The 18,342-nt window shown below is 36.7% G+C and overlaps 1 protein-coding gene across 1 annotated transcript in view; it reads left to right on the top strand.

Moving 5' to 3' along the window:
• Nucleotides 1-18,342, top strand: part of LOC118249962 (dynein axonemal heavy chain 5-like) — a 149,530-nt gene that overhangs the window by 43,117 nt on the left and 88,071 nt on the right. Inside the window, exons 32-43 of the mRNA XM_050708584.1 lie at nt 98-209; nt 520-648; nt 2,024-2,223; nt 2,335-2,488; nt 5,222-5,488; nt 5,696-5,824; nt 6,249-6,464; nt 8,064-8,210; nt 9,800-9,972; nt 12,426-12,604; nt 15,807-15,994; nt 17,192-17,386. Of these exons, the coding sequence (XP_050564541.1) occupies nt 98-209; nt 520-648; nt 2,024-2,223; nt 2,335-2,488; nt 5,222-5,488; nt 5,696-5,824; nt 6,249-6,464; nt 8,064-8,210; nt 9,800-9,972; nt 12,426-12,604; nt 15,807-15,994; nt 17,192-17,386 (2,089 nt within the window). The remainder of the gene's footprint in view (nt 1-97; nt 210-519; nt 649-2,023; nt 2,224-2,334; nt 2,489-5,221; nt 5,489-5,695; nt 5,825-6,248; nt 6,465-8,063; nt 8,211-9,799; nt 9,973-12,425; nt 12,605-15,806; nt 15,995-17,191; nt 17,387-18,342) is intronic.

Here is an 18,342-nt window from a genome sequence, read left to right as displayed (position 1 = left end):
GGTCCACTGGTTGAAAAATGAAAATATATTCTATTATTAAATATTGTATTGTGGTTATGAAAAATCAATGATTTCTTCTTTTATGTTTATTTTATAGAATCCGTAAGTTACCTAAAGCACTGAAGGAACGGCAAGCATTTCAAGACCTAAAAATGAAAATTGATAACTTTGCAGAAAGCTGTCCATTGCTTGAAATGATGGCAAACAAAGTATGTTTGGCATAATAATTTTGAGATAAAATTCACTTGAAAAACTTTTATGACTACAGGAGGCTTTCCACGATTATTTTTACAGATTAAAACAGCTTTATTTGTGGCAAAAATCTAGTTACCATTAGTTACAGAAAAGTAAAACAAAAAACTTCATGGTGTGACTAGGAGAACTAGTAATGCTTTCAGTAGAGGGGAAATCCAGGCTCCTTTATTTGTTTAACAGATATATTGAAAAAGTATCTGATCATTCTCATCTTAAAAATATTAGATTTTAAAAACCTTTCCTAATTCCTATGGACTTTTCTAGGCAATGATGTCACGACACTGGGAAAGAATTGCACAAGTAACTGGACATCACTTTGATGTTGACTCTGAAAATTTCTCTTTGAAAAACATAATGGATGCCTCTTTACTGAAATATAAAGAAGATATTGAGGTATATATTCTCTTCTCTTTGTTTTTAATGATTATCTTGTGATCTGGAACTCCGTACTTTTGGAATCCTGTTTCTAGTCAGCTTTGTAACCTAAACAAATTTGACTTTTGTTGGAGAATTCTTTTGAAGAATGGGGTTTGGTAGCTGATATCAGCAGTTATGATTAGTTTGTTTCCTTTTATCCTGGAGAACGGTTAAATGAATAACTGGTTTTACACTAATCCCTCCCTAGAAGGAATTTTGTTATTTTAAGAGTAGTGCGATTCTGTCATACTTCTGTTTTAGGGTTTGCCTACTTATATATTTTTTTTCTTCTTTTTAAGTGTTTCATCAGAGAAAAAAAAAAAGTCGTCATAAATCTGATCCTGTTAAATGCTTGAAATCCTTGGAATGTTGTAGAAGTGAGACATTTTATTAATTAAATCCTTAAAAAGTATTAAAGGAGAATAGGGTTATTTTATATTTAAAACTGACTCTTCACACAAGCACATAGGAATGAGTAAGCTTATGTAACATGCACATACTACAGAGACATTGCCCCTCCATTTTGGGGACAATAGTTACCTATCAAGTACGGCTTTATGCTATTGTTACCTTTTGCAAGCATAAAGGATAACTAAAAATAAAGAAGGAAAGACCCAGCTGTTTCAAACTTCAGTTTCGTTGTGAATCTGTTTGCTAAACCTGTGGTCTCTCCATGGTAGTGAGCTGATTTATCTAGTTCCACAAAGGACGTACACTTCTAAGACAGAAACATGAAAAATCAAATCTCAGCTGTATCCAGCTTCCAGGCAAGAATTCAAGCCTTTTAAAAGGTTCAGAGTGATAGCCTTACATTCAGAGGAAGATTTTAAGCCTGTGATGGCATCTAGTATACTCCTGAACCTGAACTTGGGGTAGTCCAGTCTGAGTAGCTGCTCTTTTTCTTTCTGATGCAATAGCCAATTTTATGATATTCCTGTCCTCATGGTCTTCAAGAGGTAGCAGACAGTCATGTTGCCTCCACACAGTCTGTTCTTAGACTGTTTACTAGTTTTGACTGGTAATGCGAATGTTCCCTAACCCCCTCAGTGGATATATTGGACTTCAAATTTTAATACGCGCAGAGAGGTAAGTTCTGCCTGCAGATTTACTGAGTTGGTGAATTTTCAAAAGTGTAAGGTGACTGACTGCCCATAAACTATTTCATTTACAAATAATTCTGTAATAAAATCTAGTGGTATAACATAATAATTTTGAGATGTTTTGATGTATATTTCCATTAGCTAGAGCTCACACTGAAATCTGGATCTAGCTAATGAATTTTAATTGCCTTTAAGAGTGTGCATTATGCTAGTCTCAGAGGAATACCAATTACTAGTTTAATTTTACATAGGATATATGCATCAGCGCTGTTAAAGAAAAGGATATTGAAGCAAAATTGAAGCATGTCATCAGTGAATGGAGTACTCATACTTTCAGTTTTGGCCAATTCAAAGCACGAGGAGAACTCCTTCTGAAAGGATCAGATATATTAGAGAAAATAGCCTTGGTGGAAGACAGCCTGATGATATTGGGGTCACTCATGAGCAACAGGTACAAAAGTTAATATATGCATGTATTGTGTAAATCTATTCAAAACCAAAAGTAAGCAATTATCATCTAAGGGGTTTGTTTGTTTGATCCCTTTAATTGTTGTTTATACAGGTATAATGCACCTTTTAAGTCCGCTATACAACAGTGGGTCCAGAAGTTGGCCAACACTGCAGAAATAATTGAAAACTGGATTGCTGTACAAAACCTCTGGATTTACCTTGAAGCTGTGTTTATTGCTGGAGACATTGCAAAACAACTACCTCAGGTATGCTGAATTATGATAATATGTCAATGGCAGTATGTTATAACAAGAGATTAGCCACATCACAGAATTTACTTAAAAAGGCATATAATAATAAAGGTTTGTGGGTTATGCACAGGCATTTCAGAAGAAGTTTTGCCAAACTGAGGTCTGTCTGGTTGAACTGCATTGAACTTAGTGAAACCTAAAGGAACAAGATTGTTTATAATTCAGGCTCAACTGTCCTTGTCAGCTTGCATTATTAGTGAATCGTATGATAGCAGAGGGTTCAGTACTACTTAATGGTACAAAACCGGTTTATCATGTCTTCCATATATGTAAATGTTCCTGTCTCCCTATGTGCATATTAGTAGGCTATAAGTTAAATAATAATGCAACTTTCTGTATGTTCTGTACTTCCTAGGACTCAGTATAACTAAGTCCCACAAAGAGATGCTGTGAGACTTGGGCAGCTATATGTATTTTAATCTGTGTGAACTATTGCAGTCTCTTCAAAAGGCAGTTTTGGCCTTCCATGAAGGCAGCTGCGAAAGATTTAAGAAATGCTCTGACTTCCTGCAAGAGAGAAATACTAGAACAAGTCATCTTCTCTGTTGCCTCTCCTAATGAGAGGCTTTCATATCATTTCAACACACCACAGTTCAGCACCCTCCATGAAGGATCAATCAGTTCTATATCTTAACAAAACCAAGATGATTTGGAAATTATTAAATACAAATTTATTTCAGGCCACACTTTTTATAATTAAAGGATTACAATTTCCAAAAGTAACATTAATTTTTGTAACCTAAGTAAAGCTTTCTTAACTGTTAAGTAAGATAATACGATTTTTTTTGTTTTAGTTCATGAGATGTGTTTATATTTTAATGTTTATCAGAGAATCAATAAGCAGTTTCTGCAGATGAACAAATACCACAGAACAAGTGATGTATTAGCTTATTGCTGAAACTACTTCTAACAAGGATGATACATGAACCACTATTCTGGAAAAAAACAAATGTGATTACTGCCTTTAAAGAAGGAGGAGAAGTAGGAAGAGGAGAAGCTTGGTGGAGAATTAATCATAGATTTGGCGGGCTTAATTGCAATTCCTGCATGAATACTGCAACAAAAAAACAAGTGGTCTGTAAGCATCTGAAAGTTAACAAGGAGATTAATAACAGTTGGTATGGTTTTATTAGGAGCAAAACATATCAAAAAAATCTAGCTTATTTTTAGTGTCAACAGCAAGCTTTGTGGATAGAGGAATAAAAGTAGTTGCTATATATCTTGATAGGCTTTTGACACTCTCATAGTACTATCAGGAAATTAGTTTTTGATTGTTGCTCTGTAACATTGTTGTGGTTTAGCCCGGCTGGCAGCCAAACACCACACAGCCGTTCGCTCACCCTCCCCCCTCCCTCTCCGGGATGGGGGAGAGAAACGGGAAAGTGAAGCCTGTGAGTTGAGATAAGGACAGTTTATTAAGACAGGGAAAATAATAACAATAACAATAATAATAATAATAATAATAATAATAATAGTAATAATGTGTACAAAGTGATGCACAATGCAATTGCTCACCACCCGTTGACCGATGCCCAGCCTATCCCCGAGCAGCCGGCCCCCCCCCCCCGGCTAGCCACCCCTATATATTGTTCAGCATGACGTCAGATGGTATGGAATACCCCTTTGGCCAGTTTGGGTCAGCTGTCCTGGGTCTGTCCCCTCCCAGCTCCTGCTGCACCCCCAGCCTGCTCGCTAGCAGGACAGAGCGAGAAGCTGAAAAGTCCTTGGCTTGGTGTAAGCATTGCTCTACAACAATTAAAACATCGGCATGTTATCAGCGCTCTTCTCATCCTAATCCAAAACATAGCACCCTGCCAGCTACTAGGAGGAAAATTAACTCTGTCCTACCTGAAACCAGGACAAACATACAGGCAGAAAAGTGAAATGCATGAACAGAAATAACTGATAGCAAGAATATTTTACTCATTTTTGGCTAAAGAAACACACAGACAAATTTGAGAGAGATAAGAATGAGGAGCTATCCATGATACACAAGAAAAGATTCAACAAGCTGGGCTTGTTTGGCTTGAAGGAGAGGAAAAACTGTGGGGAAGACCTGTTTTGGGTGCTCCATGCTTTTAGGTCTCTGATTATTTATGACCTTGTTAACATTTCATCTGTTGTAGGAGAAGACTTTTAAAGTCACTATATCTGGAGTAGAAAAATATTTACTTTCCAGCTCTCAGTAGTTGAGAATTTGTCTCCCATCACCTACAACACCTCATTAGTGCAGCAGTCCCAGGCTGTTTATACAGTTCTTGTTTGTAAAGTATTACTACTAAGTCACTCCTCATAACCTGTGTGGAGCAGCCCTTACTGCATTACACTATGTTGTGTGCTGCTATTAGGAAGACTCATTTGTGAGAAGGTTGCTGTTTGAGTTTTCTGTTGCAAGGTGCATTGGAATCCTTTTATATGGACAATTTTTTGGTGCTCAGCATAAAGAAAAAGACATTTCCAGAGCTATCCTGGTGGACTCCTTCTCTTGCAATTTGAACTCTCATCATATAAAAACTGATTATTGTAAGCATACCTATAAATATTCATATATTAGCAAAAAAAAAAAAAAGAAAAAAAGACTAGAGCTGCAGAGGAAATATTAAACTGTTACCTTGCCTGATGGAATTATTTGATTTTTAGAAATTGACAAACACGAGGAAGAACTAATGTATTTTTCACGTACTCCAGGAAGCCAGAAGATTTCAGAACATTGACAAATCATGGCAGAAAATTATGCAGAGAGCCCATGAAACGTCAAACATTGTACAGTGCTGTGTTGGAGATGAGACTTTGTCACAGCTATTGCCACATTTGCTGGAACAATTGGAAATCTGTCAGAAATCCCTGACTGGGTATTTAGAAAAAAAACGGTTAATATTTCCAAGATTTTTTTTTGTATCTGACCCTGCTCTTCTGGAAATCCTTGGTCAAGCATCTGATTCCCATACTATTCAGGTATAAGTAATAAAGCAATAATGTTCATACAGTCAATATTAGTAAGTGAGTACCATGGAGGATTTTGTTATTTAGTTGAATTAATTTTTTTCACTTGTGGAAAACCTACAGAAGGGTCTAATACATAATTTAAAGGTAGAGTAAGAATGCCAAATCATATCAGTTTATGCAACTTTTTTTTTCTTTTTTTTTCTGATTCTATTGTAGGCACATTTATTAAGTTTGTTTGACAATGTTAACCGAGTTGGATTTAATGAAAAAAACTACGACCAGATTTTGTTATTTGAATCTCAAGAAGGAGAACAGGTCAATATTATCGAACCAGTTATAGCTCAGGTAACAGCAGTATAAACTACACTTTTTCATGACTTGATTTAAAGTAGATTTATGTTGTAGTGACCAACAGTGTTGCATCATGTTACAATTTGACTAGCTGAATGAAAAACTTCCAATGTGAACAGCATAATCAAGGCTGGAAAGGACAGGACTCTTGTGTCATTCTGTAACAATTACTTTAGCGGTTTTTTCCATCAGTGCTGATATGAAGTGCTAAATCCATCACTATAAGGGCACACAGAAATGCAGTGGAGCAGGAGGACAGGAATCTTTTAGATTAGAGAATAACATAAAAAAGCAAAGAGAATAGCAAAGTGGGGAATGGGAGTTTGAAGGACTGGAAAAAAGAAGTCACACAGGGCTGTTTCTCCTTGTGAATTATTCATAAACTAATTCTTTAAAAGTATTTTCTTGTTTATTTCAGGGCAATGTGGAATTCTGGTTAGGTCAGCTGCTGAATGGGATTAGGAAGACAATCCACACTATCATTAGAGAGGCATCAGTGGCCATTAGCGACTCAGGATTTAAACTGTATGATTTTCAGGCAATGTTTCCTGCACAAATAGGACTTCTGGGAATTCAAATGATCTGGACCAGAGATGCAGAGAATGCACTGAACAGTACCAAAACAGACAAAAAGGTAGTATTTAATGAATCTCTGGGGATTAATTAAAAATATTGTTTGGATCAGTATATATTGTGAAAAAATAAAGTAATTTGTAGGAAAAAGCAAAAAATACAATTTAAGTAACCAGAATAAGAAATTAACTAACAGGAAAACAAAATAATTAAAAGTGTTAAGAGGTCACAAATCCCCCAGCATATGCTTTATAATTGTTTCTAATCCTGTGATTTTCTCTGTTGTTTTGACAGCACATTAATCTTGAGAAGAGCTAATTTGTCAGTTTGGGAATACAGGGAATCTCATCCTATTACTTTCCCAAAATCAGATTTGGAAAGAAATAAGAGCTCCCCATATTTGGAGAAATATTTGTACTTTATGGGCTTTGTTCTACTGTAACAGAGTGTATTAGAATCTGCAGTTGGTGAGCTTTTTTTTTTTTTTTAGGGAAGGGAAAGAATAGAAGCTATTTGAAGAGATGCTGATTTCATCTCAAACACTCAAAGATAATCTTGTTAACAGCAAGGTGTTACTAATGTAATAACACTGACTCTCTGAAATAGGAAGGAGAGGATATGAACTAAAGAGTTACAAATTACTATTAATCAAGAATATACAGTGAAATGAGACTAAGAAATAGTAACACCATACTATCATAAAGGAAAATGGAGGAGAAAGGTACTTTGTTGTGCTTTCAGAGTCAATTAAAACAAAGACTCTAGACTGTGAAGAAGACCATTTAGAGTCTCCTTTTCTGTATCGCACAAAGTTTAAAAAGGGTGCAGACCAGTTTTTAATACTAACTAGACTCAGATTCTTTCACATCGCCTAGAAGTTTTTTGGACAAACGCCATGTATTTTTGAGGGGTAGGGAGATTCTATACTGCTCCGTTACTTTTGGACTGTTTTTAGCAGTTTTTTTTCTGAGCAAACAAGGGGAGTTTTAGGGTTTGCATATATTCACAGAAAGCTTGTGTGATTGTTCTCTCACATACTTGAAACAGGAATGAATATGAACTGCCCTTTCTGACACCTCTGCGCTTTATGATTTATTGTGTACCAGGAAAATCACTGACAGAGGCTGACACAGCTTACCTAAATCAGTATTGCATAGTCATTTTGTATTTTGTGGAATTTTGTAACAGAGTCTGGTACCACATAAGAAATTATTATTTCAGCATTGGCATTTAAGGTTACAGTATATTTTTCTTCTTCTCTGGTTAGAGTATGAGATAGATCTCTAGGTTCCTGTGCCCTCCCTGCAGAGTAGATACTGGTCAGGCTGATGTTTAATATCCAAAACCAAAGGCTTACGGTTCTGAAAAAACACAGGGATACAATCATCTGAAGTTGTAATGTATAGTAGAGGGAACACTAATCTTGGAATAAAATCTCATGTGACCTGTTCACCCAGATATATAATGACATTGTACTTTGTTGGGCTAGGAATGTGTGTACAGAAGGCACCCTGCATATCCAAATTTAGGATCCTAAACCTAATAAATACAAAACAAATCATAGATTTCATGGGCCCGGATGTTTGCAGATTTTTTTTCTAAACACTGGAAAAACAAATTATTTTTATATTAATATGACTGTTCTTGCTATATGGAAAAGGTAATGCACACAACAAATCAGAAGTTTTTGGAGCTTTTAAATGATTTGATTGATATGACAACACACAATCTGACAAGAATGGAGCGCACAAAATATGAAACTTTAATCACTATTCATGTACACCAGAAGGATATCTTTGATGATTTGGTAAGTTTTTGAAAACCTTTAAGGGACTTTCTTTATGGAAGCTTTTGTGCATATAATTTATAAACAAATCTTACAATGTATTCTCTTTGAGTAACTCTGATATTAGTGCTGTGATATAGCATATCTGTTCTATTCAGTTTCATTTCATATAGATGTCATACAGAGATAAGGGTGAATTATAGATAAGTTCATGGATTCAGATTTACTGCTTTTCAGTTTTTAAAATGGTTGTTGATACACAAAAATTTGTTGTGGGCAAAAAGCTTAAATTTTTAGAATTAAGATATTCTCACAAATTGAAAATTTAATAAATTATTTAAATGAAATGTAAAAAAGAAAAAAATGTCCCTTTAGTGTTGCTATCAATTGTATGTTTTCCAGTCTGGCCTCTGCGTTGATTTAAGGTAATAGTTATTTAAAGATTAAAGCAGTGAGGTTTCATGTTTGAAATGGATAGCAACAATACCCAGAATAGATATTAAAATGCTTTGTTTTATTTTTATAATTGGGTTGCATCAAATTTCCTTTAGATAAGCTTTTTCAATATATGAAACTACAATTATAAAAATGGGAGTAAAATAACTTTCAAAAAGCTTGCAGTATGTAAAGGTTAGTAATTCAATACAACACTGTTTAATTTGTGTGTGTACTTTAGGAAGATAAATGCATGTGTAAAGAAAGAAAACCATAAAGAAATACTAAAAGTTGGAAAGAAAACTGCCAGGTTCTAAGTTAAGCAAGTGGTTTTATCCTGTGCCCATAATTTTTGATTTTCATAATTAGTTTCTTAATCGGACATTTCATTATGAATTAATGTAATGTCATATTATAATGAAATTGAATCACAGAAAATGGGCTAATTTTAAAGGGTCTATATGTAAAATAAAAAATCAGGGAGAAATCCAAGGCAAGGATCCTTAATTGATTCACCTAATATTATCCCATTCTGTTAAAACATTCTATTCCCTGCAAATTTTTTTTTTTTTTTTTTGTGATTAAGAGAAAGTATGGGGAAGTGGTTGGGAAACCATAATCTCTCCTTCCCCTTGAAGTATATCTGCAATGCCAACAACCACGTATTTTGTAAGAAAACAATGGTTTTGAGATCATGTGTCAAATATAATGAACCAAGATCTATTAATCTACTACAGTTCTAAACATGTGGCAACTTCATACAGAAGAATACATCCCAACAAAAGAAGTACATAGACATGTAGAACGCATTCCATCTTTGTCTAACATTTAATATTTCCGTGAGTAGTGGCATCATGCAGTGTAACCAATATTTTTGCTTAGCTTTTTATGAAGCTTACCATCCTTGTTCTTCAATGTCTTTCTACAACAAAATCCACATTTTCTGTACACAATTCAGAGGAAAATCAGAGTGGTCAAAAAGATTGAAAAGGATCAGACTAAATCATACAACGAAGTTTGAAAAGAATACTGGATGTCTTGAATCCTGACTAATTTTCTGCTCATTCTTTGATCTCTTGAATTTATGCATAGCAGACTTTTCTTGTGTAGAGAGAACAGAATTTAAGATGAATTTGTTATACTCTTTCTGTATTAATATTTCTCTTCTATTGTAGGTCCGTATGAATGTTAAATCTCCATCTGATTTTGAATGGCAAAAACAGTCTCGATTTTATTTTCTCGAAGACTTGGATAAATGTGTTATCCAAATCACTGATGTAGAGTTCACCTACTGCAATGAATATTTAGGGTGTACAGATAGACTTGTTATAACTCCTTTAACTGACAGGTAACTATAAAAAGATGGCAGTATATAGTACTTGAAGCGAAGACTTATTTCCTTTAACTTCCATGAGAGTCAGAATTCTTTGGTTTGCAGTATAGTGCTGCAATATTGATGCCGAACAGCAGAGGCCAGTGCTTATATGTTGATTTAGAGAAAACAGGCACCCCATGGAGGGACCCTGACTTTTCTCTGAATGTTTGTTTGGGCTGTGTGTGCTGTGGTAGGTATTGAAAGCTTACTTGTGCTCAAGGCGACCATAGCTGAATGTCATACACTGCAACCCCTAAGCAAAGTGGATCTACAGAACAGTATGTTGCTGCTTTCAGTAAGCTAATAGTTGCATTTGAATTTGGGGTTATGGCAAATAATTCATTTGAAGTCACCCCAGAGGAAAAAGACAGTAACTCAGGACATTGCCTTGAATAACTAGTACAAGTATGGTTTAAAGCAAGGTCCGTGGACTGCAAACAGAAAAATCAAAAACAAACAAACAAAAAGTTTTGAACACAAAATTTAAGAACCTTTTATTGCTGGAGAGTTATACAGTACAATACAAACTCCATTATATTCATATTTTCCTGAAGTATTGGGTAGTTCTTCACCTAGGCAAGGGTCAGCTGTATTCGTGATGCCAAAATTTGTTAAGTGTGAGTAGGAGTGTCAAAATTCTGTGCATGTTCAGTTGTTTGTTGTGTGAAGAATGGCTGCAGGCTGTTGAATTAATGCTGGAATTATCTTTGCACTCTCTGTATCACAAGATTTTATTTACTAGTGAAATTTCAGACTTTTGCCAGTTTCTGAACCAAAATTTTGCCCAGTGAGCTATTTAGAGAGCCAAAGCCCTGTGCTTGGATACCTAGCTTTTAATATATAACACACATCTGCCAAATTCTATGTAATGTACCTTATTATTCCTATGCTAGATAGAGATATGTTTGCAGCAGTAAACATGCACTTGATTAGTGGGTATGGCAGCACGACTATGGAGACAACATTTTTGCCCACCAAGAGAGACAGTATCAAGAAAATGTAGTCGTTCAAAATTTGTTCACAGAATTAAAATGCAGCCTGATTGACTAGGGATTAGTTCAAGATGCAACGTCACATAGATTGAAAACTAGCAGAGGATGGCATTTTTGAAGAAAGTGAGTCTTTGGCATGAGCTTAAGCTGTAACAATAGCAAAATAAACCCCACAGGTATCTGTTCTTGGCCAAACCTATAAGATTCAAGCAGAGCTGCAGAGATTGGTGGCTCTCTACTGTCACATACTGAAAGAGTTTTTGAAGCAGGGATATTTTTTAGTGTTGGCATGGGAAACCTATGTACCTAAGTAGTATTGTGTGAGAACAGAATTTATTCCCATTATAGGCTTTTCCTTTTTAATACTTTAATGCTGCCATATGGACTTGTATGAGCCTCTGACAATTTTCAAATAATAGTATTTGTGCTTTCCATTAATCACCTTGGAGCTGAGTGCTGTTTGGCTAATGACCTTGTGGTCAGAAAGATTCCTGAAGCACATAAGAAATATACTACATTAGGGTGGTGCGACTGAAATCGAATGTTTCTAAGCATTGTGTCAGACACAGACCATGTCATGGCAGTTAAAATAAAAAGAAATGCAAGTGCTGTTTTCTTTCTTAGGACTTTTGCCATGTATGGATTTTGTCCTTAACTCAGTTTCAGCAACAGAACTGTTACGAACTGTATTTTTTCAGTGTTAACTGAGAGCCTGTTACTGATTACAGTGTAATAAGGTAATAAAGCATTATTACTGCCAGTGTTAGAATGAGCACTGTATTACTTTATAGGAAGTTATACAAGATGTTGCCATTTGTTTCTTTTTCAGTGCCCATTTTCTCTCCCCAGACATATCATAAAGCTATTGAGGTTTAACAGGGTTAAAATTGTTGGACTTGCTTGCTGGGATTTTGGAGCATTGTAGGTTAGAACAGTAGCCTTCTTTCCCCCTTCAGTAGTCTCCATGCCATTTGGGGAGGCTGTGACCTAACTTTGGGGATGTCAACCCAGTACTTACCACAAGGAAAAACAAGTATTTCTGCCCCCTTCCCCCAGCTCTATAGAATACAAATGCTGTGGTTACAAAAGGGACCTCAAAGTAATTAATAGAAGAAGAGCATTAATCACAGAATCACAGAACAGCTTGGGTTGGAAGGGACCTTAAAGCCCACCCAGTTCCAACCCCCCTGCCATGGGCAGGGACACCTCCCACCAGACCAGGTTGCCCAAAGCCCCATCCAGCCTGGCCTTGAACACCTCCAGGGCTGGGGCATCCACAGCTTCTCTGGGCAACCTGTGCCAGTGCCTCACCACCCTCAAAGTGAAGAATTTGGTCCTAACATCTCATCTAAATCTCCCCTCTTTCAGTTTAAAACCAGTCCCCTTGTCTGATCATTGTCTGTCCTAGTAAAAAGCCGCTTGTTCTGTCTCCAGGTGTTACATCACTCTGGCACAGGCCCTGGGCATGAGTATGGGTGGTGCACCTGCAGGGCCTGCAGGGACAGGGAAAACAGAGACAACTAAAGACATGGGAAAATGCTTGGGAAAGTATGTTGTTGTTTTCAATTGTTCAGACCAAATGGACTACAGAGGATTGGGCCGTATCTATAAAGGTAAGAAATAATCTGTTTTTTCATTTTACAGTCATCAGTTTTTGTCTCTTCATTAGTTATTTAGGGATATTTTCTTCCCTGTTTTCTCACATTTCCAGATGCATGCTTATCAACTTTTCCTGAGGTTTGATTGTTTCTCTTTCTCTCTTTTTTTCCCCATGCTTTCCATTTTTTTTGTTTGTTTGTTTGTGTTTGTTTCATATTCTTGGAGGCTGTTTCATATCTCTGTCCTCGTTTCCTTTTTCCTTTTCATCCTTTTTACTGTTTTTATTTATGCCACTATCCCAGCCATAAGGGAGGGTATTTAGCTCTCCCTTGACATTTTTATATCAAATAATAATATCACTGTTCTTCTTCTTAATCCTTTTGTTCCTCATTCCTTTTGGGCCTCATTAACTTGTTAATTTTCTGTAATGGATATATTAAAAAGAGGAAAATGGGAACAAGTAGAACATAGAAAGAAGGAACCCCCCCCCCCCCCCCCCCAGTTTACCAAATATCTCTCATATCTCTCAAATATCTCTCTGAAGTTTGTCTGTCTATCTGTGCATTCTGCAGAATGCCCTTCTTCTCAGTAACTGAACATTCAAGACATTAGCACCATTTATAAGAATGTGAACATAAATAAAAAAAAATATTTCCATTCTTGCTTTGTTTGCCTCAGCCAGCCTCCATCCCTTATTCCTCTGAACCATGATCCATGACAGAAGAGATCCATGGAGCTTTGAAAAGGTGCTGGTATCTCTTAGTCTCTCTCTCTCTCTTAAACAGTCAAGAAGACACTCCTACAGAAAGAGAGGATAAAGTGCTCCCTGCTAGAGCAACCATATCATTTCCATATCAGGAATCTGTGGTAGCACAGCTGCTATTTGGGAGTTGCAGATGGTAGAGCTAGTGACTGTCCTTAGCCATTGTAAGAGTCTATTCCCTGGTCCTGAGCTGGTCCCATAAAGAGTCCACTCTTCTAACAGAAGTTCTGCTGTGCCACAGGGATGAAGTGTTTCATCACAGTCTTCATTTTAAGCATTAGTTAGCCTTTTAGTTAATCTTAAGGTTTAGTTTTGATCTTTTTAGGTGAATACAGGCATTCACTGCCTTGGGTGAGGCTGAAGCTGGCTCCTGTGGTACTCCGATGAGCAGTGGGAGCAGAAAACAGTTTTCACAGTATCCCATTAAGTCACGCTGAGATGTGGGCTAAAGTTTCCTAGAAGCTGATGACTTCTGTGCTGAACATATTATTGTAGTCCTTACCAGAGGTAAATACTATGTATCTGGCCAAGGCCAGATCATTGCATATCAAAAGAGAAAATAGTCTCCTAGAGGTCAGGAGCTATGTAAAGCTGCTCATTTATATAATAACAAACAAATGCAGGAACATTTCTCAGCTAGAGACTGAACTAGCTGTGTGTAGGAATACTTTTCAGTCAAGGTCAAAAGTTTCAGCTTTTAGTTGGGTTTCTTTTGTGAGTGAGAAAAAAGGAGGATTACATACAGCTTTTCCCTTTCCCTTTCTATTCCCTTTTCCTTATGCACAATATGACAGTGCACAACAAAATTAAATTGTCTCTAAGCTGTTACGCAGCTGACAGTTTGCTTGCTGTGCCTTTGCTTGTGTGCGTGTGGTGGTACGCTTATGTATGTTCTCTTTCTTTCTTTTTGTCTGTCTTTCCATCTTCACTGCCAAAGGGAAATAATTTTGCAAGAACTGAATTAATTCAAAACTGGGGGATATTGACCTTGCCGGAGAGTCAGGTTTCCCAATGCCATGCAGCAGGTGGCATTACAGAACAAGTGATATTCTTCCTTCCCCAAGGAAAAATTGCTTAGCTAGAACTGAAATCATCCTTTAGAGAAAGCAATTTCAAAAAATACATTTGATATACAGGTAATAAGTGTAGGAGATATTATGATATGGAACAGAGTCTCTTTGTTAAAGAATGTTCAGCTTTAGGGCTTTTCCTTGCTATATCCCTAAGAGTAGATATTGCTGTTTATTAAATAAAGTAGCAAAACCACTATTATTTTATTTTTTTCCCAGTCTGTGTCCTAATAGCCATGCAGTATATGTAACAAAAGGAACCAAATGCATTTGAAAAACATAAAATTTTTTTGCAAGGGAGCAGCAAGACTAGGGCAGCTCCATGATAAAAATTCTGTATTGGGGTTCACTTTAATCAAAAATGAATTTGAGCAGTAGGCCCAGTAAGACAGCTGAAAGTTTTGTGCAATGTTACATTCAATTTATTTTATAGTACCTATATATTTGGAATTGTCTTCAAATGGCTTAAGCCAAACTAAGCTCCACTAGGCCAGTGGGATGAATTAAGCACCTCTGAATATTTGTTTGTAGCACCAGTTAAGGTGCTCATCCAGGACCTTGCTGGATCCAGGCAACAGAAATAGTAGTCAGCTGTGGGCTTTGAGAAAGAAGACTGCAATTCTTGCATAGACGTGCTAGCTTTTGTCTCTTGTGGAGTGGATGTGGAAGTGAAGGAGATTACACAGCTTTCCCATTACCTTTCAGGAAAGTTGCTACTGTTGACTCTCCCATTTCAATCCTTCAAACATGACACAGAAGGAGTGTTTGACCCTCCAGAAGACATTAGTTTCATGATGTTTATGGATACTAATATCTGTCTAGAACTCCATGGCCTGTTACAAATGATAGTTGCGTGAATTCAGATTCCTCTCTCTTGAACAGCAGAATACTATTCTCCAACTATTTTTAACCTATGAATTAACTGCTATAAAAAGATACAATGGTGCTTCCACAAATGTATCAATTTCTGAATTTGATCCTGTGCTTTGCATTAAGTAGGTGTCTCCTGAGCTTATCTTTGACAATTTCACTCCCTACATAGATAAGTTTCCATGCTATATACATGTTTTTGATGGTAGGTACTATATACAATATTACTGAATGATTTCCTCCTTATGGTTACTGCAGAAGTGTAGGATTCTTTGAGAAGAATTTTATACATCTTTCTTACAAGGGATAATTCTTTTTCTTAGTGTTGTTAATGCACGTCCTAATTTATTTTGAGTTTTTACTCCTCATTTTACTCTGTGTTTATACTCTTTTTCTCCTGTTATGTTATAAAGAATCTGATATGCTATATATATAGTTTATATATACATAAATTCTTCTTGTTTGATCTGACACACAGTGTTTAACCAAATATTTTCCTTGTTGTCTTTTTAGGTTTAGCCCAGTCAGGTGCATGGGGTTGCTTTGATGAATTTAACCGCATTGAACTTCCAGTCTTATCAGTAGCTGCTCAGCAGATATACATTGTACTTCAGTGTAAAAAAAATAAGAAACCTCAGTTCATTTTCACTGATGGTGATGTTGTTGACATGGACAGAGAATTTGGCATATTTCTGACTATGGTATGTATGTGTGTAAATAGCACCAGTATGGACAATCTTTCCCATTTCATTGCCCATAGAAGTATCCTTGTTCAAATTGCTGGAACTGTTAGAGCACAGTGAATAGAATTTGAACAACAATTTGTTCAAATGATAATGATATTTTCTCTTGCCCATATTTTTAACTGGAACCTAGGACTTGATATATGCAGTCATCATTAACTACATATTTTATTTTTTTGTTCAGTATTTCACATGTTGAGATTAAATCCAACCATCTCATATTTTTAGTCAAAGTCTGTCAAAATGAAACAGTAGTAGTTGACTATTGGAAGGACTACTGTAGGTGTTCTGGTCGGTATTTTACTACCTGTGAAGAATTTTTGACCTCAGTCCTTCTGTATGACAGGATGAAGGAAGTCACCTTCACTCTGGTTCACTGACCTCCCAGAGATTTATCTTTGGTGTCTGTGGACTGTTTCTGTCAGTGAAGGAGGCAAAGAAGCAGGAAAGTGGAAGAGTACTCTAAAAGCATCTTGTATCTCCTCCTCTTTAGCTGTAGGCTACACATGTAAAATTCAAAACTGAAATATTTTTCTTTATTGTAAGGTTTCCTGTCTTTGAAAAGCTGTTAATGTTGTCAATCTGATTTGTAAAAAAAGGATAAATTAAATAGTAGTGTACCAATGCCAGTGAAAATTCAGTGTAAAAACAGCTGGAAGAGTTTAAGAAGCTATCACTGCATAGCCAGAGACTACTGTTGTCACAACCGATCCATGTGGTAGTCATATGAGTGACTTAGACATCTTCAGTGAAAGGTCAGATTGATTAATTTAAATTAAATGCAGTAGTGGCTTGTACTGCTTGACTGACTTTGGGCTGGATAATGCTCACAAGGGGCAATAACCTTCAGCACTGGAACACTATCAAGACCCTGAGGAACTAATTTTTTTAAAACAGCTCCAACAAGAACTGTAAGTGGTTGTCTGTTTATGTCTGTGTGTCTTGGGCATCTCAAAATACCACGTGTGATACCACATACTTCATGAACTGCAGTATTTGGACAACTTAGTAGCGATGTATAATTGTGACGCTCTTTAGTTATCCACTGTAATCTAGCATGTGCTTCTGTGTTTGCCAAATAATTATCAGAAAATATAAGCCTTCCTATCCTGCTATCATTAAGTAATATTTTATTTTACATTTTGCATTTTTCAGAACCCGGGCTATGCAGGACGACAGGAACTTCCAGAAAATCTGAAGATTCAGTTTCGCACAGTTGCTATGATGGTGCCTGACCGTGGCATTATTATGCGAGTCAAGCTGGCAAGTGCTGGTTTCCGAGACAACCAAATCCTTAGTCAAAAATTTTACACACTCTACAAACTCTGTGAAGAGCAGTTATCTAAACAGGTAAAATAAATATTTGTTCAACCACATGCTGTCACTAGAAGGGAATGTAGAGAATACACTTTCATAAGATATATAATTATTTTGACACTTGGGAACCTAGTCATTTATAGGGTTTTCTGTTTCAAGTTCCAGCAACAGAATTTGAAATCATAATGTTATTTTTATTTTTCAAACTAATTTGTACAGTAAAGGAAGTTTAAAATTAATTCTTAATTTTAAAATACAGTACAGATAATGGTGAAGATATGAGCAACTGTGTACAGAGCTCTACAGAACTTTGTAGAGGACAGGTTTTTCAGTCTCCTTACTTTAGGAAGACTAGATATATTGGAGAGTCAGTGTAAGAATTGTAAATAACTGAAGAGTGCCTAGAAGGCACTGTCTTACTGAGTGCTGCCAGACCTATTAGAATTAAATTTCACCAGGGACATCAAGGGCAACAAGAAAGGCTCTGTAGGTACATCAGTGATCAAAGGAGGACTAAGGAAACTGTGGGCCCTCTGCAGAAGGAAATGGGAGACCTGCTCACATGGAATATGGAGAAGGCAGGTACTTAATGACTTTTTTGCCTCAGTCTTCACTGGCAAGAGCTCTAGCCACGTAACCCAGGCCCCAGAAGGCAAAGGCAGGGACTTGAAGAATGATGAACCACCCACTGTAGGAGATGATCAGGTTTGAGACCATCTAAGGAGCCTAAATGTGCGCAAGTCCGTGGGACCTGATGAGGTACATTCATGGGTCCTGAGAAAACTGGCAGATGTAGTTGCTAAGACACTGTCCATCATATTTGAGAAGCTGTGACAGTCTGGTGAAGATCCCACTGACTGGAAGAGGGGAAACATAACCCCCATTTATAAGAAGGGAAAAAAGGAAGACCCAGGGAGCTACAGGCCAGTCAGTCTCACTTCTGGGCCTGGCAAGACCATGGAGCAGATCCTCCTGGAAATTATGCTAAG

Source organism: Cygnus atratus, chromosome 2, assembly GCF_013377495.2.
Source record: "Cygnus atratus isolate AKBS03 ecotype Queensland, Australia chromosome 2, CAtr_DNAZoo_HiC_assembly, whole genome shotgun sequence".
Lineage (NCBI taxonomy): Eukaryota > Metazoa > Chordata > Aves > Anseriformes > Anatidae > Cygnus > Cygnus atratus.
Note: the sequence above shows the minus strand (reverse complement) of the source record. Positions and strands in the feature narration are given on the sequence as shown.